At 43.2% G+C, this 23,268-nt stretch overlaps 3 protein-coding genes across 10 annotated transcripts in view; 2 read left to right on the top strand and 1 right to left on the bottom strand.

Annotated features, from left to right (window-relative positions):
• The first annotated feature begins 930 nt into the window (after positions 1 to 930).
• Positions 931 to 10,353, top strand: LOC118387135 (ER membrane protein complex subunit 7-like). 8 transcript variants are annotated; one of them, XM_052524190.1, is made up of 7 exons: positions 931 to 1,307; positions 1,899 to 2,018; positions 6,381 to 6,519; positions 7,444 to 7,496; positions 7,656 to 7,761; positions 7,815 to 8,001; positions 9,559 to 10,353. In XM_052524190.1, the coding sequence occupies exons 1-5, from the start codon at positions 1,072 to 1,074 to the stop codon at positions 7,660 to 7,662; spliced, it is 555 nt and encodes a 184-aa protein (XP_052380150.1). In that variant the 5' UTR covers positions 931 to 1,071; the 3' UTR covers positions 7,663 to 7,761; positions 7,815 to 8,001; positions 9,559 to 10,353. The 8 variants fall into 8 exon arrangements, with proteins under 8 accessions (XP_052380150.1, XP_052380153.1, XP_052380152.1 ...); XM_052524193.1 differs by lacking the exon at positions 7,656 to 7,761; XM_052524192.1 differs by lacking the exon at positions 7,656 to 7,761 and having other exon boundaries at positions 7,762 to 8,001.
• Positions 10,354 to 15,027: 4,674 nt separating this feature from the next.
• Positions 15,028 to 23,268, bottom strand: part of LOC118387134 (muscarinic acetylcholine receptor M5-like) — a 15,502-nt gene continuing 7,261 nt past the window's right edge. Inside the window, exon 2 of the mRNA XM_035775303.2 lies at positions 15,028 to 16,762. Within this exon, the coding sequence (XP_035631196.1) occupies positions 15,030 to 16,667 (1,638 nt within the window). The 5' untranslated portion in view covers positions 16,668 to 16,762 and the 3' untranslated portion in view covers positions 15,028 to 15,029. The remainder of the gene's footprint in view (positions 16,763 to 23,268) is intronic.
• aven (apoptosis, caspase activation inhibitor) overlaps positions 17,237 to 23,268 on the top strand; it is a 48,049-nt gene continuing 42,017 nt past the window's right edge. The window contains exons 1-2 of the mRNA XM_052524184.1: positions 17,237 to 17,373; positions 20,743 to 20,917. Coding sequence (XP_052380144.1) covers positions 20,764 to 20,917 — 154 coding nt within the window. The 5' untranslated portion in view covers positions 17,237 to 17,373; positions 20,743 to 20,763. The remainder of the gene's footprint in view (positions 17,374 to 20,742; positions 20,918 to 23,268) is intronic.

The following is a 23,268-nucleotide window of genomic DNA, read 5'->3' as shown; positions in this document are numbered from 1 at the left end:
ATATGAGAGTATTTGACAACAAATGCAATATTTTCTGAGAACAGCTATTGCTTGGAAAAGAAAGACTCACTACACTTGTTTTATGAGGAAAGATGTCCATCTGAATCTTGCCAGTGGTGTGAAGTATTTGAAAGTACTACTTATGTAGTTATTTGGGATATCTGTACTTTTTATATTTTTGACAACTTTTACTTTCCTAAAGAAAATAATGTACTTTTTACTCAATACGTTTTCCCTCACACCCAAAAGTACTTGTTATTTTGAATGCTTAGCAGGACAGAAATGGTCTAATACACGCACTTAAAGAGAAAATCCCTGGTCATCCCTACTGCATCTGATCTGGCGGACTGACTAAACACAAATGCTTTGTTTGTAAATTATGTCTGGCTATCCGTACATTTTTTTTTAAACAAGACGAGCGTGCCGTCTGATTTGCTTAATATAAGGAATTAGAAATTATTTAAACGGTTGATACTTAAGTATATTTGAGCAATTACATTTTACTTTTGATAATTAAGTATATTTAAAAACCAAATATTTTTAGACTTTTACTCAAGTATTTTACTGGGTGACATTTACTTGATTCATTTTCAATTACGGGATCTTTACTTTTACTCAAGTATGAGAATTGGGTACATTTTTCACCACTGAATCTTACTATACTCTGTCACTGCCATGCCCAAAACGTTTGTACTTCGAAGAAAGGCAGTAACGTTTGTCATTAAACTACATAGGACAGTGGCTTTGAAAATGGAGGAAAAACAAACTAGCTCGTAAATGCCCATTATCATTTGTTTACTTTCGTTCCACACATGAACTGTTTTTACTATCGACAGATCTCAGTTTACACACCGAAGTATGTTTACACTGGGATCGTGCGGATTGTCTTGAGTGTCAATAAAGTTTTTTTTTTTTTAAGTGTAAGTGACGTCAGCATGTCCCCAAAGCAGAGGCAACACAGACAGCAGTTGCAAAAACATTCACCTGTTCATCCGATACATGATTTCAGCGAATCTATTATAGTTATTTACGAATAGGAAACGTACCGTTATTGAACTACTGCAAGCAAACATGTGGCTGCATGTTAGGCTATCAGAAGTATGCATTTTTCTACAGGCTATGTTTATTTTAGCGTGTTGTTTCAGTGATATGGAATCGGGGCCTATCGCGACGAGTGGCTCTGTTCAACCAAACGGAGATCGTTTCAAAATCGAGGGTCGGGCAATCGTACCAGGGGTGAAAACTCAAGACTGGATTTCGTCAGCCCGAGTCACGGTAGAGGGAGAAGAGTATATAGGCTTCTTGAGGTAATACTTTCGCATTGGACGACGAAAAACAGCTAGTAGTTACAGCGGTAGGATTGTTGTGCTAAGGGTTAATGCTAACCGGGGCCCTGTTCTCACGCTAGTGGCTATCCTCGTTTGCTGCTAGGCTATTTTTTAGTTGACAGCTAGCTAACCTTATCGGTGTTATCATCGCAGTCTGTGGTTTAAACCAATGACTGGTGATTGAGATGGAACGCTAATTGAGACACTGCTTAGTGTTCAGCGTTTCCATTTTGGGTAACGTAGTTAGCTGGTTAACTATTCAGAATAGCGGACATGCATAAAGATGGCGGCCTCCATCATGCCTAATTTTGTTAAGTTCGCCGTATTATACAGTGTTCACCATTGAATTCCTCCATGACTTTATGCACATTGGCCATTGACAGAGGCTCTACACCATTTGTTGTTCTGTTATCCTCCCCCACTTTGATAAATCTCACACTCTGACCAAGGGCCCGAACACCTGTTAAGAACCGATTTAGCTCATTATAATACTAGATCAAACTGAGCTTGGCTACTGTATGATGTTTATTGATGCCTTTGAAACCCCTGACTTGCTCTGTCTCTCTGCAGAACTGATGGAAGTTTTGTCGTTAATGATGTTCCTTCGGGATCCTACGTTGTGGAAGTGATCTCACCTGGATACAAATTTGAAGCAGTCCGCGTGGACATCACGTCTAAGGGGAAAATGAGGTACAGTTAGGCCTGTGACAGTCTTGAAAGTTACTCAGCCAGTAACTGTCATGCAAAGAACTGCTGGTCTCTGGTAATTGACCGTTAATTAACATGAACAAGTTTAGCATAGCCTAAAAAGCCACGGATTTTGACCTTTTTAGAGCTACATTTTTAAAGGTCTAATACAATCATTTAATATAGCCTGCACATCACAATACATCCATTATTTATTTTAGGCAGGTCTAAAGAATCGATATGATATTAAGAAAATGTAGTTTATTTCGGAAGGACAGAATAGCATATGCCAAGACGTCCTTATGCCAGGCCCTGATCTGGCTATGCCATACAGTATGGCTGTGGGCAACTATAGTTCATTTAGCAGACAAGATTTGCTTATATACTGAACCAAAATATAAAGGTAACATGCAACAATTTCAAAGATTTTACTGAGTTACAGTTCATATAAGGAAATCAGTCAATTGAATTAAATACATTAGGCCCTGATCTATGGATTTCACACGACTGGGAATACAGATATGCATCTGTTGGTCACAGAAACCTTTTTATTAATGTAAGGGCATAGATCAGAAAACCAGTCAGTATCCGGTGTGACCACCAGTTACCTTAAGTAACGTGACATATCTCCTTTGTATGAAGTTGATCAGTCTGTTTGTTGTGGGCTGTGGAATGTTGATCCACTCCTTCAATGACAGAGAAGTTACTGGATATTGGCAGGATCTGGAACACTGTCGTACACATCGATCCAGAGTGTTCCAAACATGCTCAATGAGCATGTCTGGTGAGTTTGCAGGCCGTGGAAGAACTGGGACATTTTCAGCTTCCAGGAATTGTGTACAGACCCTTGAGACATGGGGCCGTGCATTATCATGCTGAAACATGAGGTGATGGCAGCAGATGAATGGCACAACAATGGGCTTCAGGATCTCGTCACTGTATCTCTGTGCATTCAAATGGCCATCGATAAAATGCAGTTGTGTTTGTTGTCCTTAGCGTATGCCTGCCCATACCATAACCCCACTGCCACCATTTTTAAAAATGTGTATATATGTATATATTTTTTTCACCTTTATTTAACCAGGTAGGCTAGTTGAGAACAAGTTCTCATTTGCAACTGCGACCTGGCCAAGATAAAGCATAGCAATTTGACACATACAACCACACAGAGTTACACATGGAATAAACCAAACATAGTCAATTATACAGTAGACCAAAAGAAAACAAAAAGTATATACAGTGAGTGCAAATGAGGTAAGAAAGGCCATGGTGGCGAAGTAACCAGTGAGCTGAGACAAGGCGGGGCTTTACCTAGCAGAGACTTGTAGATAACCTGTAGCCAGTGGTTTTGGGCACTCTGTTCTCAATGCTGACATCAGCAAACTTCTCTCCCTCACAACAACATCACACTGTCTGTCATCTGCCCAGTACAGTTGAAACCGGTATTAATCCGTGAACAGCACATTTCTCCAGAGTGCCGGTGGTCATTGAAGGTGAGCATTTTCCCACTGAAGTCAGTTACGTTGCCGAACTACAGGCAGGTCAAGACCCTGGTGAGGATTGCGAGCACACAGATGAGCATCACTGAGAAGGTTTCTGACAGTTTGTGCAGAACTTGTTCAGTTGTTTAATCCTACAGTTTCATCAACTGTCCTGGTGGCTGGTCTCAGACGATCCCGAAGGTGAAGAAGCCAGATGTGGAGGTCTTAGGCTGGGGTGGTTACATGCCTTGTGAGGCTCTTTGGATAGTATGAAGAACAATTGTACGTAGCTGAATAAAATAGAGGATATTTGTCCCAAATGATTTCAGAGGAAGTGCGCACATGCACCTATTCTTGAGCTGATTATTGGAAGAGGGAAGAGATTTTTGATGTACCCATTCCATGGCACAGTTCATGAATTGATACGCAAAACAATGCCGGATTCAAAACTTCTAATTTTTCTATTTAATTACTATACAAAATTATTGCAGCCAATAGAATGTTATTTATAATAATAAAAATAAAGGGAACACTAAAATAACATCCTAGATCTGAATGAATGAAATATTCTTATTAAATACTTTTTTCTTTACATAGTTGAATGTGCTGACAACAAAATCACACAAAAATTATCAATGGAAATCAAATTTATCAACCCATGGAGGTCTGGATTTGGAGTCACCTTTAAAAAAAAACTGAGAATTTCAAACACGTTGTCCTATATGCTTAATTTAGTTATTTATTCATCTTTAGTTGTGATTCAAACCTTAGGCTATGTGTTTTGATTTTTAATTCATTCTAAAACTGCATGATTCAAATCAAATGATTATATATATATATATATATTTATTTTTTTAAGTTCCTGGCTGCCTCGTCATCAGTCTCTCATTCACAATCTGACAAAAGCACTTGATCATCTTCTCACCCATCAAACTAATCTTTATTTAATCTGACAAGCACTTGATCATCTTCTCACCCATCAAACTAATCTTCATTTAATCTGACAAGCACTTGATCATATTCTCACCCATCAAACTAATCTTCATTTAATCTGGGTTTTAGCATATACCCTACCAATAGATGTTTTTTTTTATTTTTTTATCATAAATAACTCTTTACACAAGTCATCCGTAGCCTGCACTCGAATAGCAAATGGAAGAAGCACTTGTTTAATTTGCATAGGTTGGCAACACTGGTTCTAAAGTGCCTATCAAAACATATAGGCCTATGGGCTGGGCTAAATGGTGCATGCGATTATGAATTGACAAAGTTGCAAAACAAATGCCTTGGCCTGCACACGCTGGGCATCATTCACACGTGATGCTATTCTCACCCATCAGACTATTCTCAATTTAATCTTGTCTTTACATGTACTAAATGGGTGCAGTTGGTAGATGTTTAGTGCAGGGTGTTGGTCAACCGAAAGTCGTCTGTTCTTTCGACCAATCGATTGATCACCATTTTTAAGGGTGTATTTTTTTTCCCATATATATAGACACACCCTATGTATTATGTATAAAGTCCACTGTTTGCATTGAGCTTAAAGCTTATGGTTTGATGAAATAAGACCAATGCCTCAAGAGGGCGCCAGAGATCTAGATAACCAGAAGGGGAAAATAACATATCCTGACCCAACTATTCACCTCCCGCTCCTGCTGGCTTTCACAGATTCTACCATTACTTTCCTGAAGTTACCCGTAATAGGTTAAATGAGCAGTCGGCAACCTTTCTCATGTGGAATGGCAATTTCTTACCATTTCTACTGATCTGCATGCCAGTTATGGTTTTCATATGCACATTTTTGTGAATGTTTATAATTTCTTCATATCTCCAAAATCAGTGTCATGTGGTTAAACAGCTTTCTGTCCAAATCTAAATTAAATTGATACAAACCTAAGAAGTAACTTATATTGCCAATTATGTATAAATAGGCTACATAAAGCCAACAATAAAAACATTGCAGCCTGCAGGTAGAAAATATCCAGATTTTAAAAATGAATTATTATTATTTATTTTTTAAACATCCTGTAAATCACATTGGCTACACATGGTTTGTCTGCAAAGAATTTGAAACATTGTATCAACTTTTAACTTGAGTTCCTCCTGACTCTTGTTCTAGCAGAGTTTCCCGCGCCAGTGAGTTTGGGACAGACAGCTGTAGGCTATTTGCTCAAGGTATAAGAAGCAGTGCTTGACTTGGGCAGGACCTCACCAGAACTGAGTACCGGCACCTCAAATGTTCTACTGCTTGAGCTCCTGTTCCTCTTTATAGAATATTAGCTAAATGTATTGTGGTGCTCCTGCACCTAAATATAAAACAGTACCAGCACCCAAAATGAGTACCGGAACCTATTTCAGTCCATGTCAAGCACTGATAAGAAGTAATCAGGTAGGCCTATTTTATGATGTTTCCATTGGATCAGAGCATGACATTTTTCCCTTTCACGCTGAGTGGTTATCGAAAGAGAGAGATTTTTCAAATACATTGAGGAACTGTTGTCATTCTCATTGGATTTAAAAACACTTTGTTTGCTTGTTGTTTGAGGTGAAGAGAACATTACTTTGAGAAGCCTCCCATTACTGCATGACCAACAGCCTAACGATCTACCAGTCGACTAATTGGGGTCAGCTCTAGTTCGCAGTGTTGTGCAGGGTGTGAGGTTTGTTGAGGGAGGCAAACAAAACAGTTTCGTTTGAAAACACAATGTTTTGTCCACATACTTTTGTCCACGATTTCCCAGTGAAAGTGCCACAGTGTGAGTCTAGTGTTATTCTGTGTCTGGGAGAAGGGCACTTGATGTCTAGCCTCTTTGCCAGGCTCATAGCTAGTGTACATGGCAGCGAAGAAGACAACTTGATGTCTAAGCGGTGGTTGACTTTACAGGGCCCGCCTGGTGAACTTCATCAAGACGTCTGAGGTGATCCGGCAGCCGTACCCGCTCCAGCTGAGGTCCTCTGGGCCACACACCTACTTCATGAAGAGAGAGACCTGGGGGTGGACTGACTTCCTCATGAATCCCATGGTGAGATGATCAGTTGTGAATGACACACAGGACAGCGTTGACTGTGTTCCTTGGCGCTTGTACTGTAGGAGGTTCATGCTGTGTCGTCCAATACTGAGTAAAGTGAAGGTGCAACTTTGTGATTGGTTGAGAGTCCAACTGTGCTAGTAGTTTTAGTATTACTGATTTGCAATTGCTTTACTGTCCCATGCATGCACCCAAACGTGTCACAACGCTCCTTCAGTATCCATGCCACCCTAACAGGTGACATTTAAATTGGGCCTTTTTGCATGTCATTTACATGATGTTATGTACTAGTGAGTAATAGACTCACAGAGGCCCCCTTGCGAGTAACATAAAGAAACAATAGATGCTGGTCCTTCCTCTGCTGATTAATGCATGTCTCTGTTACCCCAGGTCATGATGCTGGTCCTTCCTCTGCTGATTAATGCATGTCTCTATTTCCCCAGGTCATGATGCTGGTCCTTCCTCTGCTGATTAATGCATGTCTCTGTTTCCCCAGGTCATGATGCTGGTCCTTCCTCTGCTGATTAATGCATGTCTCTATTTCCCCAGGTCATGATGCTGGTCCTTCCTCTGCTGATTAATGCATGTCTCTATTTCCCCAGGTCATGATGCTGGTCCTTCCTCTGCTGATTAATGCATGTCTCTGTTTCCCCAGGTCATGATGCTGGTCCTTCCTCTGCTGATTAATGCATGTCTCTATTTCCCCAGGTCATGATGCTGGTCCTTCCTCTGCTGATTAATGCATGTCTCTGTTTCCCCAGGTCATGATGCTGGTCCTTCCTCTGCTGATTAATGCATGTCTCTGTTTCCCCAGGTCATGATGCTGGTCCTTCCTCTGCTGATTAATGCATGTCTCTGTTTCCCCAGGTCATGATGCTGGTCCTTCCTCTGCTGATTAATGCATGTCTGTTTCCCCAGGTCATGATGATGGTCCTTCCTCTGCTGATTAATGCATGTCTCTGTTTCCCCAGGTCATGATGCTGGTCCTTCCTCTGCTGATTAATGCATGTCTCTATTTCCCCAGGTCATGATGCTGGTCCTTCCTCTGCTGATTAATGCATGTCTCTATTTCCCCAGGTCATGATGCTGGTCCTTCCTCTGCTGATTAATGCATGTCTCTATTTCCCCAGGTCATGATGCTGGTCCTTCCTCTGCTGATTAATGCATGTCTCAGTTTCCCCAGGTCATGATGCTGGTCCTTCCTCTGCTGATTAATGCATGTCTCTATTTCCCCAGGTCATGATGCTGGTCCTTCCTCTGCTGATTAATGCATGTCTCAGTTTCCCCAGGTCATGATGCTGGTCCTTCCTCTGCTGATTAATGCATGTCTCTGTTTCCCCAGGTCATGATGCTGGTCCTTCCTCTGCTGATTAATGCATGTCTCTATTTCCCCAGGTCATGATGATGGTCCTTCCTCTGCTGATTATCGTCTTGCTACCTAAGGTTGTCAATACCAACGACCCTGAGATGAGGAAGGTAAATACCCTGATTTTTCTTTAGGCTGTAGTTGTGAAATAGGTAGCCTCTGATGTCACAAGTAATCAAATGATCTATGGAATTTCAGTTGATGGGCGTGTTATACATACCTTCTTTGTTACATTTCCTAGCCTCTCTCCCCCTTACAAGAGGTTTATTTTTAAAATGTATCTTGGCAAGTCAGTTAACCTCACTAGGGTACCTGGCCAACATCCAGTGAAATTGCGCCAAATTCAAAAACAGAAATACTCATTATAAAAATTCATAAAACACAGTGTTATACATCAGTTTAAGGATTTAACCACTTGTTAATCCAACCACGGTGTCAGATTTAAAAAATGCTTTACGGCGAAAGCATACCATGCAGTTATCTGAGAACAGCGCCCAGCAGACTAATCATTACAAACCGTTACCAACCAAGTAGGAGTTACACAAGTCAGAAATGGAGAAAATGAATCACTTACCTTTGATGATCTTCATATGGTTGCACTCAAAAGACTCCCATTTACTCAATAAATGTTTGTTTTGTTTGATAAAGTCTCTGTTTATGTAAAAAAAAATCTCAGTTTTGTTCACGTTTTGTTCAGTAATCCACAGGCTCAAACACAGTCACAACAGGCAGACGAAAAATCCAAATAGTATCCGTAAAGTTCATAGAAATATGTCAAACAATGTTTATAATCAATCCTCAGGTTGTTTTTAGCCTAAATAATCTATAATATTTCAACCAGACAATAACGTTGTCAATATAAGAGGTGCGCCATGAAAAATCTCTGGGACACTGTAGAGTCCACTCATTCAGAATGGTCTTACTCACTCATTTTTCAGAATACAAGCCTGAAACAATTTCTAAAGACTGTTGCCATCTAGTGGAAGCCATATAAAGTGCAATTTGAGTCCTAAGTCAATGGATACTGTAATGGCATTCAATAGAAAAATAAAAAATAAAATAAAAATCTCAGGTTTTCGCCTGCCAAATCAGTTCTGTTATACTCAGACATTATTTTAACCATTTTGGAAACTTTAGAGTGCTCTCCATCCAAATCTACCAAGTCTGACAAGCACTTGATCATAGCAGGCAGTTTACTGAGTAGCAGGCAGTTTAGTTTTGGCACGCTTTTCATCCGGAAGTGAAAATAGTGCCCCCTACCCTAGTGAAGTTAAGAATAAATTATTATTTACAATGATGGCCAAACCCGGACAACACTGGGCCAATTGCGGCCGGTTGTGATACAGCCTGGAATCAAACCAGAGACCGCTGCGCCACTCGGGAGCCCCAAATCATGTATTGCTTACGTCGATATATATATACATACATACATGCATACAGTGGGGCAAAAAAGTATTTAGTCAGCCACCAATTGTGCAAGTTCTCCCACTTAAAAAGGTGAGAGAGGCCTGTAATTTTCATCATAGGTACACTTCAACTATGACAGACAAAATGAGAAGAAAAAAATCCAGAAAATCACATTGGAGGATTTTTTATGAACAATGTGAAGAACGTCTTACCTGTGTGATAATAATCATGTGTATTAATTCGTTCCTCTTTCTTCCCAGGAAATGGAGCAGTCAATGAACATGCTTAACCCCAACCCTGAGCTACCTGACGTGTCGGAGTTCATGACCAAGCTGTTCTCTGGCTCCAAGAGCTCCAGCAGCAAGGCTATAGGTGGCAGCAAGGCTAGTGGCCGCCCAGCAGTCAAGAGGAGGTAGTACCAGAACATTACATGTACCTCGGGCCTGAGGAACTACTGTAACTGGTCATGCCATGGAAATTATAATACGATTTTTAAAAAAAGAGCTTTTTCATTCATCTGTACAATTATTTTTTGAGCAGGGGTTTTTCCCTCGTCTGAAATACAAGTCTGTAAGTGAAATGACTGTGGATATCACAAGGCTTGAGATGGATGTTTATTTTTTTTTTGCACTGGTAACTTCAACTCGATATAAAAGAAAGATTTTACTCTTCATTTGATGTTTTGTGTTGTACCTGTGAGTGACTTTATGCCTGCTTGGTCCCTTCATTATAGTCCTTATCGTTTAACCCTCGTCTCCTTGGGTAAATGGGATAATAACAGTCTCTAACAACCCGTGTGTGTGTGTGTGTGTGTGTGTGTGTGTGTGTGTGTGTGTGTGTGTGTGTGTGTGTACTACTTTAGTCCTATGTCAATTCTAATTCTTCCACTACTTGAATGAGAGCTTATATGACATTTTCCGAGATGTTCTTCTTTTTCTGAGTTAGGGCTGAGGTAATATGACTGTGAACGGACTGTACAAATAGATTGCATTTTAATTATTAAACAGACTTATTTAAATACCAATGTAAAATAAAATGTAGATGGTGGAACTGTCTTCTCAGTTGTGTCCAGTGTGTATTGGAGAGGAAACATTGGCAGTGTTCAGCGGGCGGCTGTCCTATCTGACCATAGAACATCCGCTCACCGTTTTCTTTTTATTTCCTAAAGGCTACGTGTTGAATCACCACCGTTTATCTACTGCTCACGGCAGACATTCGCTGTGGTGTGTTCCCTTTGACTCAGTCATGTTCTAGAACTCTCATTGGAATGTCTGGATTAGAGGTCGACCGATTAATTGGAATGGTCAATTAATTAGGGTGTTTTTGGGTGCCGATTTTTATTTTATTATTATTATTTAGGAATTTTTAAAAAATAAATGTTTTTATACCTTTTTATTTAACAAGGCAATTCAGATAAGAACACATTCTTATTTTCAATGACGGCCTAGGAACGGTGGGTTCTGCTTATTCAGGGGCAGAACGACAGATTTTCACCTTGTCAGCTCGGGGGATCCAATCTTGCAACCTTACAGTTAACTAGTCCACTGCAATAACGACCTGCCTCTCGTTGCACTCCACAAGGAGACTGACTGCCTGTTACGTGAATGCAGTAACAGTAAGTTGCTAGCTAGCATTAAACGTATCTTATAAAAAACAAATCAATCATAATCACTAGTGAACTACACATGGTGGATGATATTACTAGATATTATCTAGCATGTCCTGCGTTGCATATAATCTGACTGAGCATACAAGTATCTGACTGAGCGGTGGTAGGCAGAATCAGGCGTGTAAACAATCATTCAAACAGCACTTTCGTGCGTTTTGCCAGCAGCTCTTCGTTGTGCGTCAAGCATTGCGCTGTTTATGACTTCAAGCCTATCAACTCCTGAGATGAGGCTGGTGTAACCGAAGTGAAATGGCTAGCTAGTTAGCGCGCGCTAATAGCATTTCAAACGTCACTCGCTCTGAGCCTTCTAGTGGTTGTTCCCCTTGCTCTGCATGGGTAACGCTGCTTCGATGGTGGCTGTTGTCGTTGTGTTGCTGGTTCGAGCCCTGGGAGGAGCGAAGAGAGGGACGGAAGCTATACACTTACACTGGCAATACTAAAGTGCCTATAAGAACATCCAATAGTCAAAGGTTAATGAAATACAAATAGTATAGAGGGAAATAGTCCTATAATTCCTATAACTACAACCTAAAACTTCTTACCTGGGAATATTGAAGACTCATGTTAAAAGGAACCACCAGCTTTCATATGTTTTCATGTTCTGAGCAAGGAACTTAAACGTTAGCTTTCTTACATGGCACATATTGCACTTTTACGTTCTTCTCCAACACTTTGTTTTTGCATTATTTAAACCAAATTGAACATGTTTCATTATTTACTTGAGGCTAAATTGATTTTATTGATGTATTATATTAAGTTAAAATAAGTGTTCATTCAGTATTGTTGTAATAGTCATTATTACAACAAAAATTAAATTGGCCGATTAATCCGTATCGGCTTTTTTGGTCCTCCAATAATCGGTATCGGCGTTGAAAAATCATAATCGGTCGACCTCTAGTCTGGAGGTTGTTATCGGGATGTGGAACATCTCTGATTTAAATAAGCCTTGATGAAAATGAATCTATCAGTCCAATCAGTGCTTAACCGACATGAAGTGGTTTAACGAGTTTTATGTCTCAATTCTCCCCAGGCGTGCACTGCTCTGGCTGTGTATAAAGCATTGGGTTGGTGTCTGTGAGCTAGAGGGAGTATGATCCATATTTGGTACACTAGATCACCTGTTAATGGCTAGATTTCTGAGTGAAATGTTCAGTTATCATACCTTGGTGAGTGTTGTATTTTTCATCCCTGGGGTTTCTCCCGGCTTGGCCGACTTAAACAAAACAAACAAAAAACGGTAAGCTGAAGCGGTAAGTTCAACGAGATGTTAAAATGTGTTCTCTGTGGTTTTAAACGGCCCCAATGAAAACTCCTTGTCGATTATAAATTACAGGCAGGGTTGCCGTAAGGCCACGTGTTACGGTGATTATTGACAGACGTGTCGAACATGAGATCCCCGGTGTATCCAAAATGACACCCTATTCCCTATGTACTGTACTGCTTTTTTTTTTTAATATATTTTTATTTTACTAGGCAAGTCAGTTAAGAACAAATTCTTATTTTCAATGACAGCCTAGTGGGTTAACTGCCTGTTCAGGAGCAGAATGACAGATTTGTACCTTGTCAGCTCGGGGATTTGAACTTGCAACCTTTAGGTTACTAGTCCAACACTCTAACCACTAGGCTACCCTGCCGCCCCAGCGAAGGGGGAGCCGCCTGCTCTGTTCCTCAACACAATATTGGTGTAGGGGGTCATCGGAAATGACCCCTCATTCCCTGTCTACTTTAGACCAGCGCTCAGATAGGCTCACCTCACCATGAGTCACTCAGTCATATTACTGTCAGATTACCTAATCACTGTCAGATTGATGTCCTCTAGGTGGGTGTCACTGTCAGATTGCTGTCCTCTAGGTGGGTGTCCCTAGTCACTGTCAGATTGCTGTCCTCTAGGTGGGTGTCTCTTTGTTCTCTGTAACACTCCTGGCACATAGGCAGTGTTTGAAATGTAATTCACAGGAGAGTAATTCATGTCATGTAATTAACAGGAGAGGTCATGTTGATGTGATCCAGAAACCGAACAGTCGTGATGGGTTACCTATTGTAGCCCAGAGATCCATAAGCCATATGAGTCACCTTAGGTGGGTGTCCCTGGTCACCTCAAATCACTGTCACTGCCAGATCACTGTCCCCTATGTGGGTGTCCATGGTCACCTCAAATCACTGTCACTGCCAGATCACTGTCCCCTATGTGGGTGTCCATGGTCACCTCAAATCACTGTCACTGCCAGATCACTGTCCCCTATGTGGGTGTCCCTAGTCACTCAGATCACTGTCCCCTTGGTGGGTGTCCCTAGTCACTCAGATCACTGTCCCCTAGGTGGGTGTCCCTAGTCACTCAGATCACTGTCCCCTAGGTGGGTGTCCCTAGTCACTCAGATCACTGTCCCCTAGGTGGGTGTCCTGGTGGTCTGGTGCCCATCCCCGAAGCAGTTGTAATATAAAGGTTGTGTTAACAAAAGAGCATTCAGAGGATCTCTCATGATACTTTTCAATTGGGATTATTTCACTGATCAGATCAAAGGTACACAAGCAGCACACAATACAGTAGCAAGGTCAACACCGATCCATTCACAATACAGTAGCAAGGTCAACACCGATCCATTCACAATACAGTAGCAAGGTCAACACCGATCCATTCACAATACAGTAGCACGGTCAACACCGATCCATTCACAATACAGTAGCACGGTCAACACTGATCCATTCACAATACAGTAGCAAGGTCAACACCGATCCATTCACAATACAGTAGCAAGGTCAACACTGATCCATTCACAATACAGTAGCAAGGTCAACACCGATCCATTCACAATACAGTAGCAAGGTCAACACCGATCCATTCACAATACAGTAGCAAGGTCAACACTGATCCATTCACAATACAGTAGCACGGTCAACACCGATCCATTCACAATACAGTAGCAAGGTCAACACCGATCCATTCACAATACAGTAGCACGGTCAACACCGATCCATTCACAATACAGTAGCAAGGTCAACACCGATCCATTCACAATACAGTAGCAAGGTCAACACTGATCCATTCACAATACAGTAACGAGGTCAACACCGATCCATTCACAATACAGTAGCGAGGTCAACACCGATCCATTCACAATACAGTAGCAAGGTCAACACTGATCCATTCACAATACAGTAACGAGGTCAACACCGATCCATTCACAATACAGTAGCACGGTCAACACCGATCCATTCACAATACAGTAGCAAGGTCAACACCGATCCATTCACAATACAGTAGCAAGGTCAACACCGATCCATTCACAATACAGTAGCAAGGTCAACACCGATCCATTCACAATACAGTAACGAGGTCAACACCGATCCATTCACAATACAGTAGCACGGTCAACACCGATCCATTCACAATACAGTAGCAAGGTCAACACCGATCCATTCACAATACAGTAGCAAGGTCAACACTGATCCATTCACAATACAGTAACGAGGTCAACACCGATCCATTCACAATACAGTAGCGAGGTCAACACCGATCCATTCACAATACAGTAGCAAGGTCAACACCGATCCATTCACAATACAGTAGCAAGGTCAACACCGATCCATTCACAATACAGTAGCAAGGTCAACACCGATCCATTCACAATACAGTAGCAAGGTCAACACCGATCCATTCACAATTACATGTCTTCCATCACCTTCTGACGAACAAAGGCACAATAGCTTATATAGGAAACATTTGACATGAAGAGGTGTGTGATTATGCAACAGTATACAGCATTACTCATCCTCACAGATATATCTATGACCACTAGTTACTGTGTTTGAGCAAGCACACTTCCATTGCTATCCCTACAGTACAGTTGCAGCAATGTGTGGTATATTCAATATGTACATGACGCTTTCCCAAACTCAGTTCTGCCCCGAGTGCACGTTTTGTTTTTTGTTGTTTGTTGTGGGTTTAATACCATATGGGCCTCATTTGCTAAACATATCTGCTGTACAAAAAGTTATTTTAGATAAAAGGGTCTGCTGCTGCTGAATGTTCAAATACGTATATATTCTCTATTCCACACCACATCATGTCACCTTGCTGTTGATGGCCGGGTTCTGTCCGCACCAGTACAGCTTATCCTCCCCTCTCTTCTTCCTCCACCGACACATCAACAGCATCTTAAAGGTCTTCTGAAAGGTCTCATTACACAACGCGTAACACATGGGGTTGATGGTGCTGTTGACATAGCAGAGCCAATAGCCCAGGTGCCAGAGAGACACAGGGATGCAGTCAGAACAGAAGGTGGAGATGAGCACCATGATGTTGTACGGAGTCCATGTTAGGATGAAGGCCAGGAGGATGGCACTGAGGGTCTGAGCAGCTTTCTTCTCCTTGATGAGGACCATCCTCTTCCTCTTGGTGATCTGGCTCTTCAGGGAGGGGTCCATGGGCTTGGGGGTGGTGGTGGTGATGGTGGGGGATGATGGAGAGGAGTTCTGGTGGTGGTTCTGACCTATCTGGTCAGACTCAGAGGGACGTGGAGGAGCTGTTTTGAGGTCTGTGTTGTTGGTGATTTTGTCATTCTGAGGAGGGCTGCTGGTATCCTTAGAGACCCATTTGAACTTGTAAGATATTCCCTTCTTGCTGAGTTTTTTCAGCGGTGGAGTGGCGGTCTGGAAATACTCGCCTTCTTCGTTATCACCGTAATCGGCGGCCGTCTGTCCTTTCTCTGTCTGACTTTGAACTTGACCTTTGATTGTCCCCTGAGAGGTTGCCACGGAAACAGGATGGCGAGTCTCCTCCTCCTCGGACGAGGTGTAGCTGTTAAAGGAGGTGATCTGGTCAGCATGGGCCCAGGCCAGCTCGTCCGACCGGGTCGTGGTCTTGGTGACGTTGCTCTGGTTGGACGAGGACCATGAGGCCTGGTTCCTCCTGTCCCTCCTGTCGATACTGGAGCCAAAACAGGACTGTAGCAGAACTGTTTTCTGGGGTTTATTAACAGTCTCTGGGTGACCAGATGTGGTGAGACCCTGCAGCTCAGCCAGGTCCTTGGTGCGTTTCTCTGTCTCCTTGTAGATCCTACTGTAGAGGAGGGTCATGATGGAGACGGGGATGTAGAACGCTGCGATGGCCGTGCCGAACGTGATCACCGGCTCGGAGAAGAACTGGATCTGGCACTGGTCTGCCGGGACCGTCCTCTCTCCCGCAAAGTACTGCCAGCACAGGATAGGCGGTGCCCAGAGGACAAACGACACCAACCACGCTAAGCCAATCATAATAGCCGCTCTCTTCGGCGTCCTCTTGGCTCTATAGGTCAACGGCCTTGTGATGGAGAAGTACCTGTCGAAACTGATGACTAACAAGTTCATAACGGAGGCATTGCTGGCCACATAATCCAGGGCTAACCAGAGGTCACAGGCTAGGTTCCCTAAGGACCAATAGCCCATTAGGATGTATGAGGTGTATAAGTTCATGGACAGGGCTCCTATTATGAGGTCAGCGAAGGCTAAGCTGAGAAGGTAGTAGTTGTTGACTGTCTTTAGTTGACTGTTGACCTTGAACGACAGCATCACCAGAACATTGCCTACGACTGTTATAAGGCTGACGATGGCCGATATGGTCGCTATGGTGATGACCTCCCATAGGTTGTGTGGGACAGGCTGAATGTCTGATGTGTTGCCATCAAATGTTGAGTTTTGGATCTGGAGGTCCTCAACATCCATTTTGTTGGTTTAGTGGCTGTCTCGCTATGTTACAGTGAGGAGATAGGTATGGAATTGTCTCTCTGTGGCTCCATTATTATTTACTGTGGGCTCCCCTGAAAGAAAAGAAAATACAAGGATAAGACACACTATCTACTGTATATGTCAGTGTATCTTTCAAAATCAGTTTTCTGTTTGGTTTTAAGTATTTAAAGATTCATTTTGTCGTTCATGTTTTTCAAATCTTGGAGTCCTTACATTTTGGAGTCATACAACTATTAATTATTTGTCAGGCGGAACCAATGACGCAGCCTGTCGAACGTTGCCTTTTTTCGGGGGATGATATTACATGTAACACCAATAGCTTTGTATTGGCGTTACACTCTAAACAGTACAACGTTCATTTGATACCGATGGAGGGAAGACCGAACAGGGACCGTCAAACTAGCTGGAAGAGAGGTGGAGCGAGGGGTGGAGGTGTAGCTGGAGCGAGGGGTGGAGGTGTAGCTGGAGCGAGGGGTGGAGGGGGAGCTGGCGCTGGAGCGAGGGGTGGAGGGGGAGCTGGCGCTGGAGCGAGGGGTGGAGGGGAGCTGGCGGGGGAAGTGATAGCGGGACCTCGGGTGGTGAACACAGGGCCCGGGGAAGAGGACGATATGGAACTGGAAGGGGAAAAAGGGATCATTATCGAGGCCGTGGCCGCGGCTATCAACCTACCCCATTTGGAAGGGTGAGGAGCTGATTAAAGTTCTGTATAGCACGCTCAAATAGCTGTTGTTGCAATAACGATAATCATTTTATTAGCTAACTTAGTTAGCCGACATGTTAAACATATCCGGAAAGTCTTTGAACAAAAATGTGCTAGCTATCGAAACGTTTTTCAATTTCAAGCGAAAGACGCATCATTGGAAGTAGTGGTGGGGAGTCGACTCCAAAATAATCGATTCCTCCTTGCCTGTCGACTCCCATTTCTGTGTGTCAAGATATTCAGTATTTTTGCAACGGAGGAAATACAAAAGCAACAATTTCTAGAACCCCAATGCCACCATAGGGCACTCTAAACAATGTTGACATCAGCAAATCGCTCGCCCACACAACGTCATACACACGGTTGTGAGACCGGTTGGAAGTTTTGCTACATTTTCGCTTCTGGTTGAGGAATTAAAACATTCAATTATCTGGCAACAGCTCTGGTGGACATTCCTGCAGCCACAGCATGTCAATTGCACCCTCCCTCAATTGCACGCTCCCTGTGTTATTGTGTTGTGTGACACAATGGTACCTTTTAGAGTGGCCTTTTATTGCACCCCAGCACAAGGTGCACCTGTGTAATGATGCTGTTTATCCATCTTCTTGATATGCCACACCTGTCAGGTGGATTATCTTGGCAAATGAGAAATGCTCACTAACAGGGATGTAATATAATTTTTGTACAACATTTGAGAGAAATAAGCTTTTTGTGCGTATGGAACATTTCTGGGATATTTTATTTCTGCTCATGACAGATGGGACCAACACTTTACATGTTGCGTTCATATTTTTGTTCAGTGTATTTTCCGTAGTCTACTTCGGGATCACGAACTCTCGCAACTTTCACAGCAATGAAAGAGCATGGGAGAGAGAGAGAGAGAGATGGGAGGGGCATAGGTCAGCATGTAGGCCACCAGGCAGACCGTCAGAATGATGCATCGGTAATCAGAAGATGTAGCCTATAGGCTTTCGCAATGCTGTATTTCGTAATTTCTTGGCTTTCAATGTTTACTAAAGTAGGGACTATCAATGAGTAGGCTGAACTATTCTACACGCAACAGACCGAAGACCAAACACACACCAGCATGTTTCACAGTGAAGGGAAAGATGAGTAGGCAAAGGAGAGAGAGTATCGGGGTAGGCATAGAGACAGTCAGAACCATGCGCATAGGTTATATCCTGGTAATCTGTATCTAGCATTGCCTCGTAAATTCACCAAAAGTATAATAAAGTATGATTTGGGCTATCAATGAGTATTAACTAAGCTATTCTTCATAGTGCCAGTGAATTGAAGTTGAACATCGCCAAATGCATCAGTTTACTTAGGCCTAAATATGCAATAAATGATTGTCTATAGCTTATTTAATGAAACCTTGGCTTGCTGTTGATGTCCTAGGTCAGGGCTCTCTAACCCTGTTCCTGGAGAGCTAGCTTCCTGTAGGTTTTCACTCCAACCAAAGTTGTAACTAACCTGATTCATGTTATCAACCAGCTAATTATGGAATCAGATGCATATCTATTTGTAGAATCAGATGCACTAGATTAGGGTTGGAGTGAAAACCTACAGGATGGTATCTCTCCAGGAACAGGGTTGGAGTGAACCTACAGGATGGTATCTCTCCAGGAACAGGGTCGGAGTGAAAACCTACAGGATGGTATCTCTCAAAGAACAGGGTATGAGAGCCCTGTCCTAGGCAATAGATCGCAAAGCAGCATCCCCGCTAAACTTTTTGAAAATGGCAAGTTCACTTTCTCATCCGTAAACACAGTCGAGTGTAAATACGGTTCAGCAGCTGAAATCAGCAGGATGTGGGGCATTGTTATCAGGAAGGACGTCTACCAGGGATGGATCGCTAAAATAATGATTAGGATCACACTTCATCAATTTAAATATTACGTGGGAGACCTATACATTTGGCAGTCAAGCACAGTGTACCCCAGGCTTCTGTCATACGTCAATTCAATTTGAAATACATGTATAATTACACGAGGCAGTTTGGGAAAAACGAATCCTGTGTGAATGGTCCCTCGGAATAACGCGCATGCTTGGATAATAATGACAAAACCAACGTCTCTAGTATACCCGTCTGTATGGGGCTATAACATGGCAGAGAATAGGCTTAAGGACCATTTATGCTTGATCTGAAAATGTGGTCGGAGGTGCCGTACGGATGGTGTGACGCAACCGCAGAGCCTCCGAAGGCATGCAGAGGACAGATTGAGCTGTGTACCACATTGCCAAGCGCAGCCCAAATGTTGTAAGAGTGCGGAGGGCTCCGTATAGCTCCACATTGACATGTGCTTTGAATTCTACATAAATCACTGACAGTATCACCAGCAAAGAAGAAGAGACTTGCTTGGGCCATACTGACCAGTGGGCACCAGTCTCTAAGGTGGAGGGTAGAGTGCTGGGTGGGAGCCGGCTAGAACAGTCACTGAGGCTAGTGCTGACTGTTTAACAGTCTGATGGCCTGGAGATAGAAGCTGTTTTTCAGTGTCAGCTTTGAGGCACCTGTACTGTCTCAACCTTCTAGAATCTAGATGGTAGTGGGGTGAACAGGCCGTGGCTCTGGTGGCTGAGGTCCTTGATGATCTTCTAGATGGTAGTGGGGTGAACAGGCCTTGGCTCTGGTGGCTGAGGTCCTTGATGATCTTCTAGATGGTAGTGGGGTGAACAGGCCTTGGCTCTGGTGGCTGAGGTCCTTGATGATCTTCTAGATGGTAGTGGGGTGAACAGGCCTTGGCTCTGGTGGCTGAGGTCCTTGATGATCTTCTAGATGGTAGTGGGGTGAACAGGCATTGGCTCTGGTGGCTGAGGTCCTTGATGATCTTCTAGATGGTAGTGGGGTGAACAGGCATTGGCTCTGGTGGCTGAGGTCCTTGATGATCTTCTAGATGGTAGTGGGGTGAACAGGCCTTGGCTCTGGTGGCTGAGGTCCTTGGTGATCTTGGCCTTCCTGTGACACCGGGTGCTGTAGATATCCTGGAAAGCAGGCAGTTTGCCTGGTGTTGTGGTCAATGTCGTTGGTGTTGCTATGCACAGTGCCTCGCATGCCAAACGGCCAGTGACTGAGTGTCACTTCTCACCTCGGCAGGGATGTAAATATGTTGATTTATTTATTTTTTTTGGGGGGATCAACACATTTAATCAATGTCAATGTCCTCATTCAACATAACTTTCACACATGGAAAAAGTTGGAGGTGACCTTCAACTGTAAACTTGAGAGAACTCAACAAAAGTACTATAGATGTGCACCTGTCAATCATTTACATATGTTGTGTTCCTTTTGATTTCTTTGAAATCGATGTGTCTTTCTCTGTCCTACTGACTCTTCTGTTGATACTGCAGGGCCAGGATGAAGGGAACAGGATGGATGAGGATGAGGATGAGGGGATGGAGGTTTTCACCAAGAGGAAATTGGAGTCTAACTGGGATCGTTACAAGGAGTCAGAGAAGGAGGAGCCTAGTGATGATACGCCCACACAGAGAGGGACTGACTACCACGTCCTCCTCGAATCAGCAGGTAAGCAATACATGAGGTTTTCCTTGGAAATGGCCTAGCCAGTGTGGTTCTGACAACATATTCAGCTCTGTGCTGACTGACAGTCATCCAGAATATTCTTGCTTGTGTTGCTGGTCTTTGATGTCAGTCTGCCTGTCACTTAGGTTAGTTAGTCTTATAACATGTGACAGTTTCAGAAGACGCGCCTCTGTCTGTCTTTATGTGGCCCAGGCAGAACAGAATAAACGTGGCAGACACTTAGCTAGACATTGTGTTGGGAAGGCAGGCGGAGGAATATAATATTCCTCAGTGATGGCACTAGATTCATGCTTGGAGAATGAGAAGCAGGTCTACTACTTAACATTGGTCATTGCTCTCCAATTCTAAATCCTGTGAATATCTAGAGAAGAGGTCCTTCACTGACACAGCATAGCCTAGATATTCTAGCCTAGATATTCTAGCCTAATTCAACTCCCTGACATAGTAGAAGTGGCACAAGGCAGGCGCATAACATTAAATATGTATCCCTTTTATTTTTGGTTGAAAAAGTGTATATATATAATCTGTTGGCATATTCAAGAAAGGACTAAAGAAAACAACATAAGTGCCTCTTTTAAAGCGACATCATTTGCACTTTCTACTCAGACAAAACCCTAATACACCCCGTCTCACTTTTCACTTTCTACTCAGACAAAACCCTAATACACCCCGTCTCACTTTTCACTTTCTACTCAGACAAAACCCTAATACACCCCACCCGTCTCACTTTCTACTCAGACAAAACCCTAATACACCCCATCTCACTTTTCACTTTCTACTCAGACAAAACCCTAATACACCCCATCTCACTTTGCACTTTCTACTCAGACAAAACCCTAATACACCCCGTCTCACTTTTCACTTTCTACTCAGACAAAACCCTAATACACCCCATCTCACTTTTCACTTTCTACTCAGACAAAACCCTAATACACCCCATCTCACTTTTCACTTTCTACTCAGACAAAACCCTAATACACCCCATCTCACTTTTCAATGACCCTTTAATACCTGTATCCTCTCTGAATGGTGAGTTATGTAGTAGCACTGGTTTCCTCAGCTCTCCCTTGTTTAACTGTTTTATTCTCATTTTCATGAAGTTCCTGTCCTCAGAGTCCGCAGGATGATCGATATTACTCAGGGTTATTTGTGTCGTCTGTTTCTGAGGAGTAACGATGTGTAGAATTGCAGGAGCAAGAAGACAGCCTTTAACATTTTCAATTTTCCTCTCTCTCTCTTTCTGCCTTTCTCCCCTTCCCCCCTCTCTCTTCCTGCCCTCCCTCTGCTGCTCTCCCCTTCGCTCCCTCTTCTGCTCTCCCTTTCTCGCCCCCTCCTTCTCCCTCTGCCACTCTCCCCTTCTCTCCCTGCCCTCTCTCTTTCTCCCTCTATGTAACAGATGTCAGAGGGTTACTGTGGTGATGTGTTGACCTGGTGGCTCCTCTCTCCTCTCTGAGGGTTACTGTGGTGATGTGTTGACTACCAGATTAGTCTAGGTGAAGGAGAGAGAGAGGACCAGTCCACTACCAGATTAGTCTAGGTAAAGGAGAGAGAGAGGACCAGTCCTCTATCAGATTAGTCTGGGTAAAGGAGAGAGAGGGGACCAGTCCACTACCGGATTAGTCTAGGTAAAGGAGAGAGAGAGGACCAGTCCACTCCCAGATTAGTCTAGGTAAAGGAGAGGGAGAGGACCAGTCCACTAGCAGATTAGTCTAGATAAAGGAGAGAGAGAGGACCAGTCCACTACCAGATTAGTCTAGGTAAAGGAGAGAGAGAGGACCAGTCCACTCCCAGATTAGTCTAGGTAAAGGAGAGGGAGAGGACCAGTCCACTACCAGATTAGTCTAGGTAAAGGAGAGAGAGAGGACCAGTCCACTACCAGATTAGTCTAGGTAAAGGAGAGAGAGAGGACCAGTCCACTACCAGATTAGTCTAGGTAAAGGAGAGAGAGAGGACCAGTCCACTACCAGATTAGTCTAGGTAAAGGAGAGAGAGAGGACCAGTCCACTACCAGATTAGTCTAGGTAAAGGAGAGAGAGAGGACCAGTCCACTACCAGATTAGTCTAGGTAAAGGAGAGAGAGAGGACCAGTCCACTACCAGATTAGTCTAGGTAAAGGAGAGAGAGAGGACCAGTCCACTACCAGATTAGTCTAGATAAAGGAGAGAGAGAGGACCAGTCCACTACCAGATTAGTCTCGGTGAAGGAGAGAGAGAGGACCAGTCCACTACCAGATTAGTCTAGGTAAAGGAGAGGGAGAGGACCAGTCCACTGCTCTCCAGAGGACTCTTGATTGAACGTGGACAGAAATGTGTAAGAGGTGTTTTTCTGGGCAC

Source organism: Oncorhynchus keta, chromosome 8, assembly GCF_023373465.1.
Source record: "Oncorhynchus keta strain PuntledgeMale-10-30-2019 chromosome 8, Oket_V2, whole genome shotgun sequence".
NCBI lineage: Eukaryota > Metazoa > Chordata > Actinopteri > Salmoniformes > Salmonidae > Oncorhynchus > Oncorhynchus keta.
This window is presented reverse-complemented; position numbering and strand designations above follow the sequence as displayed.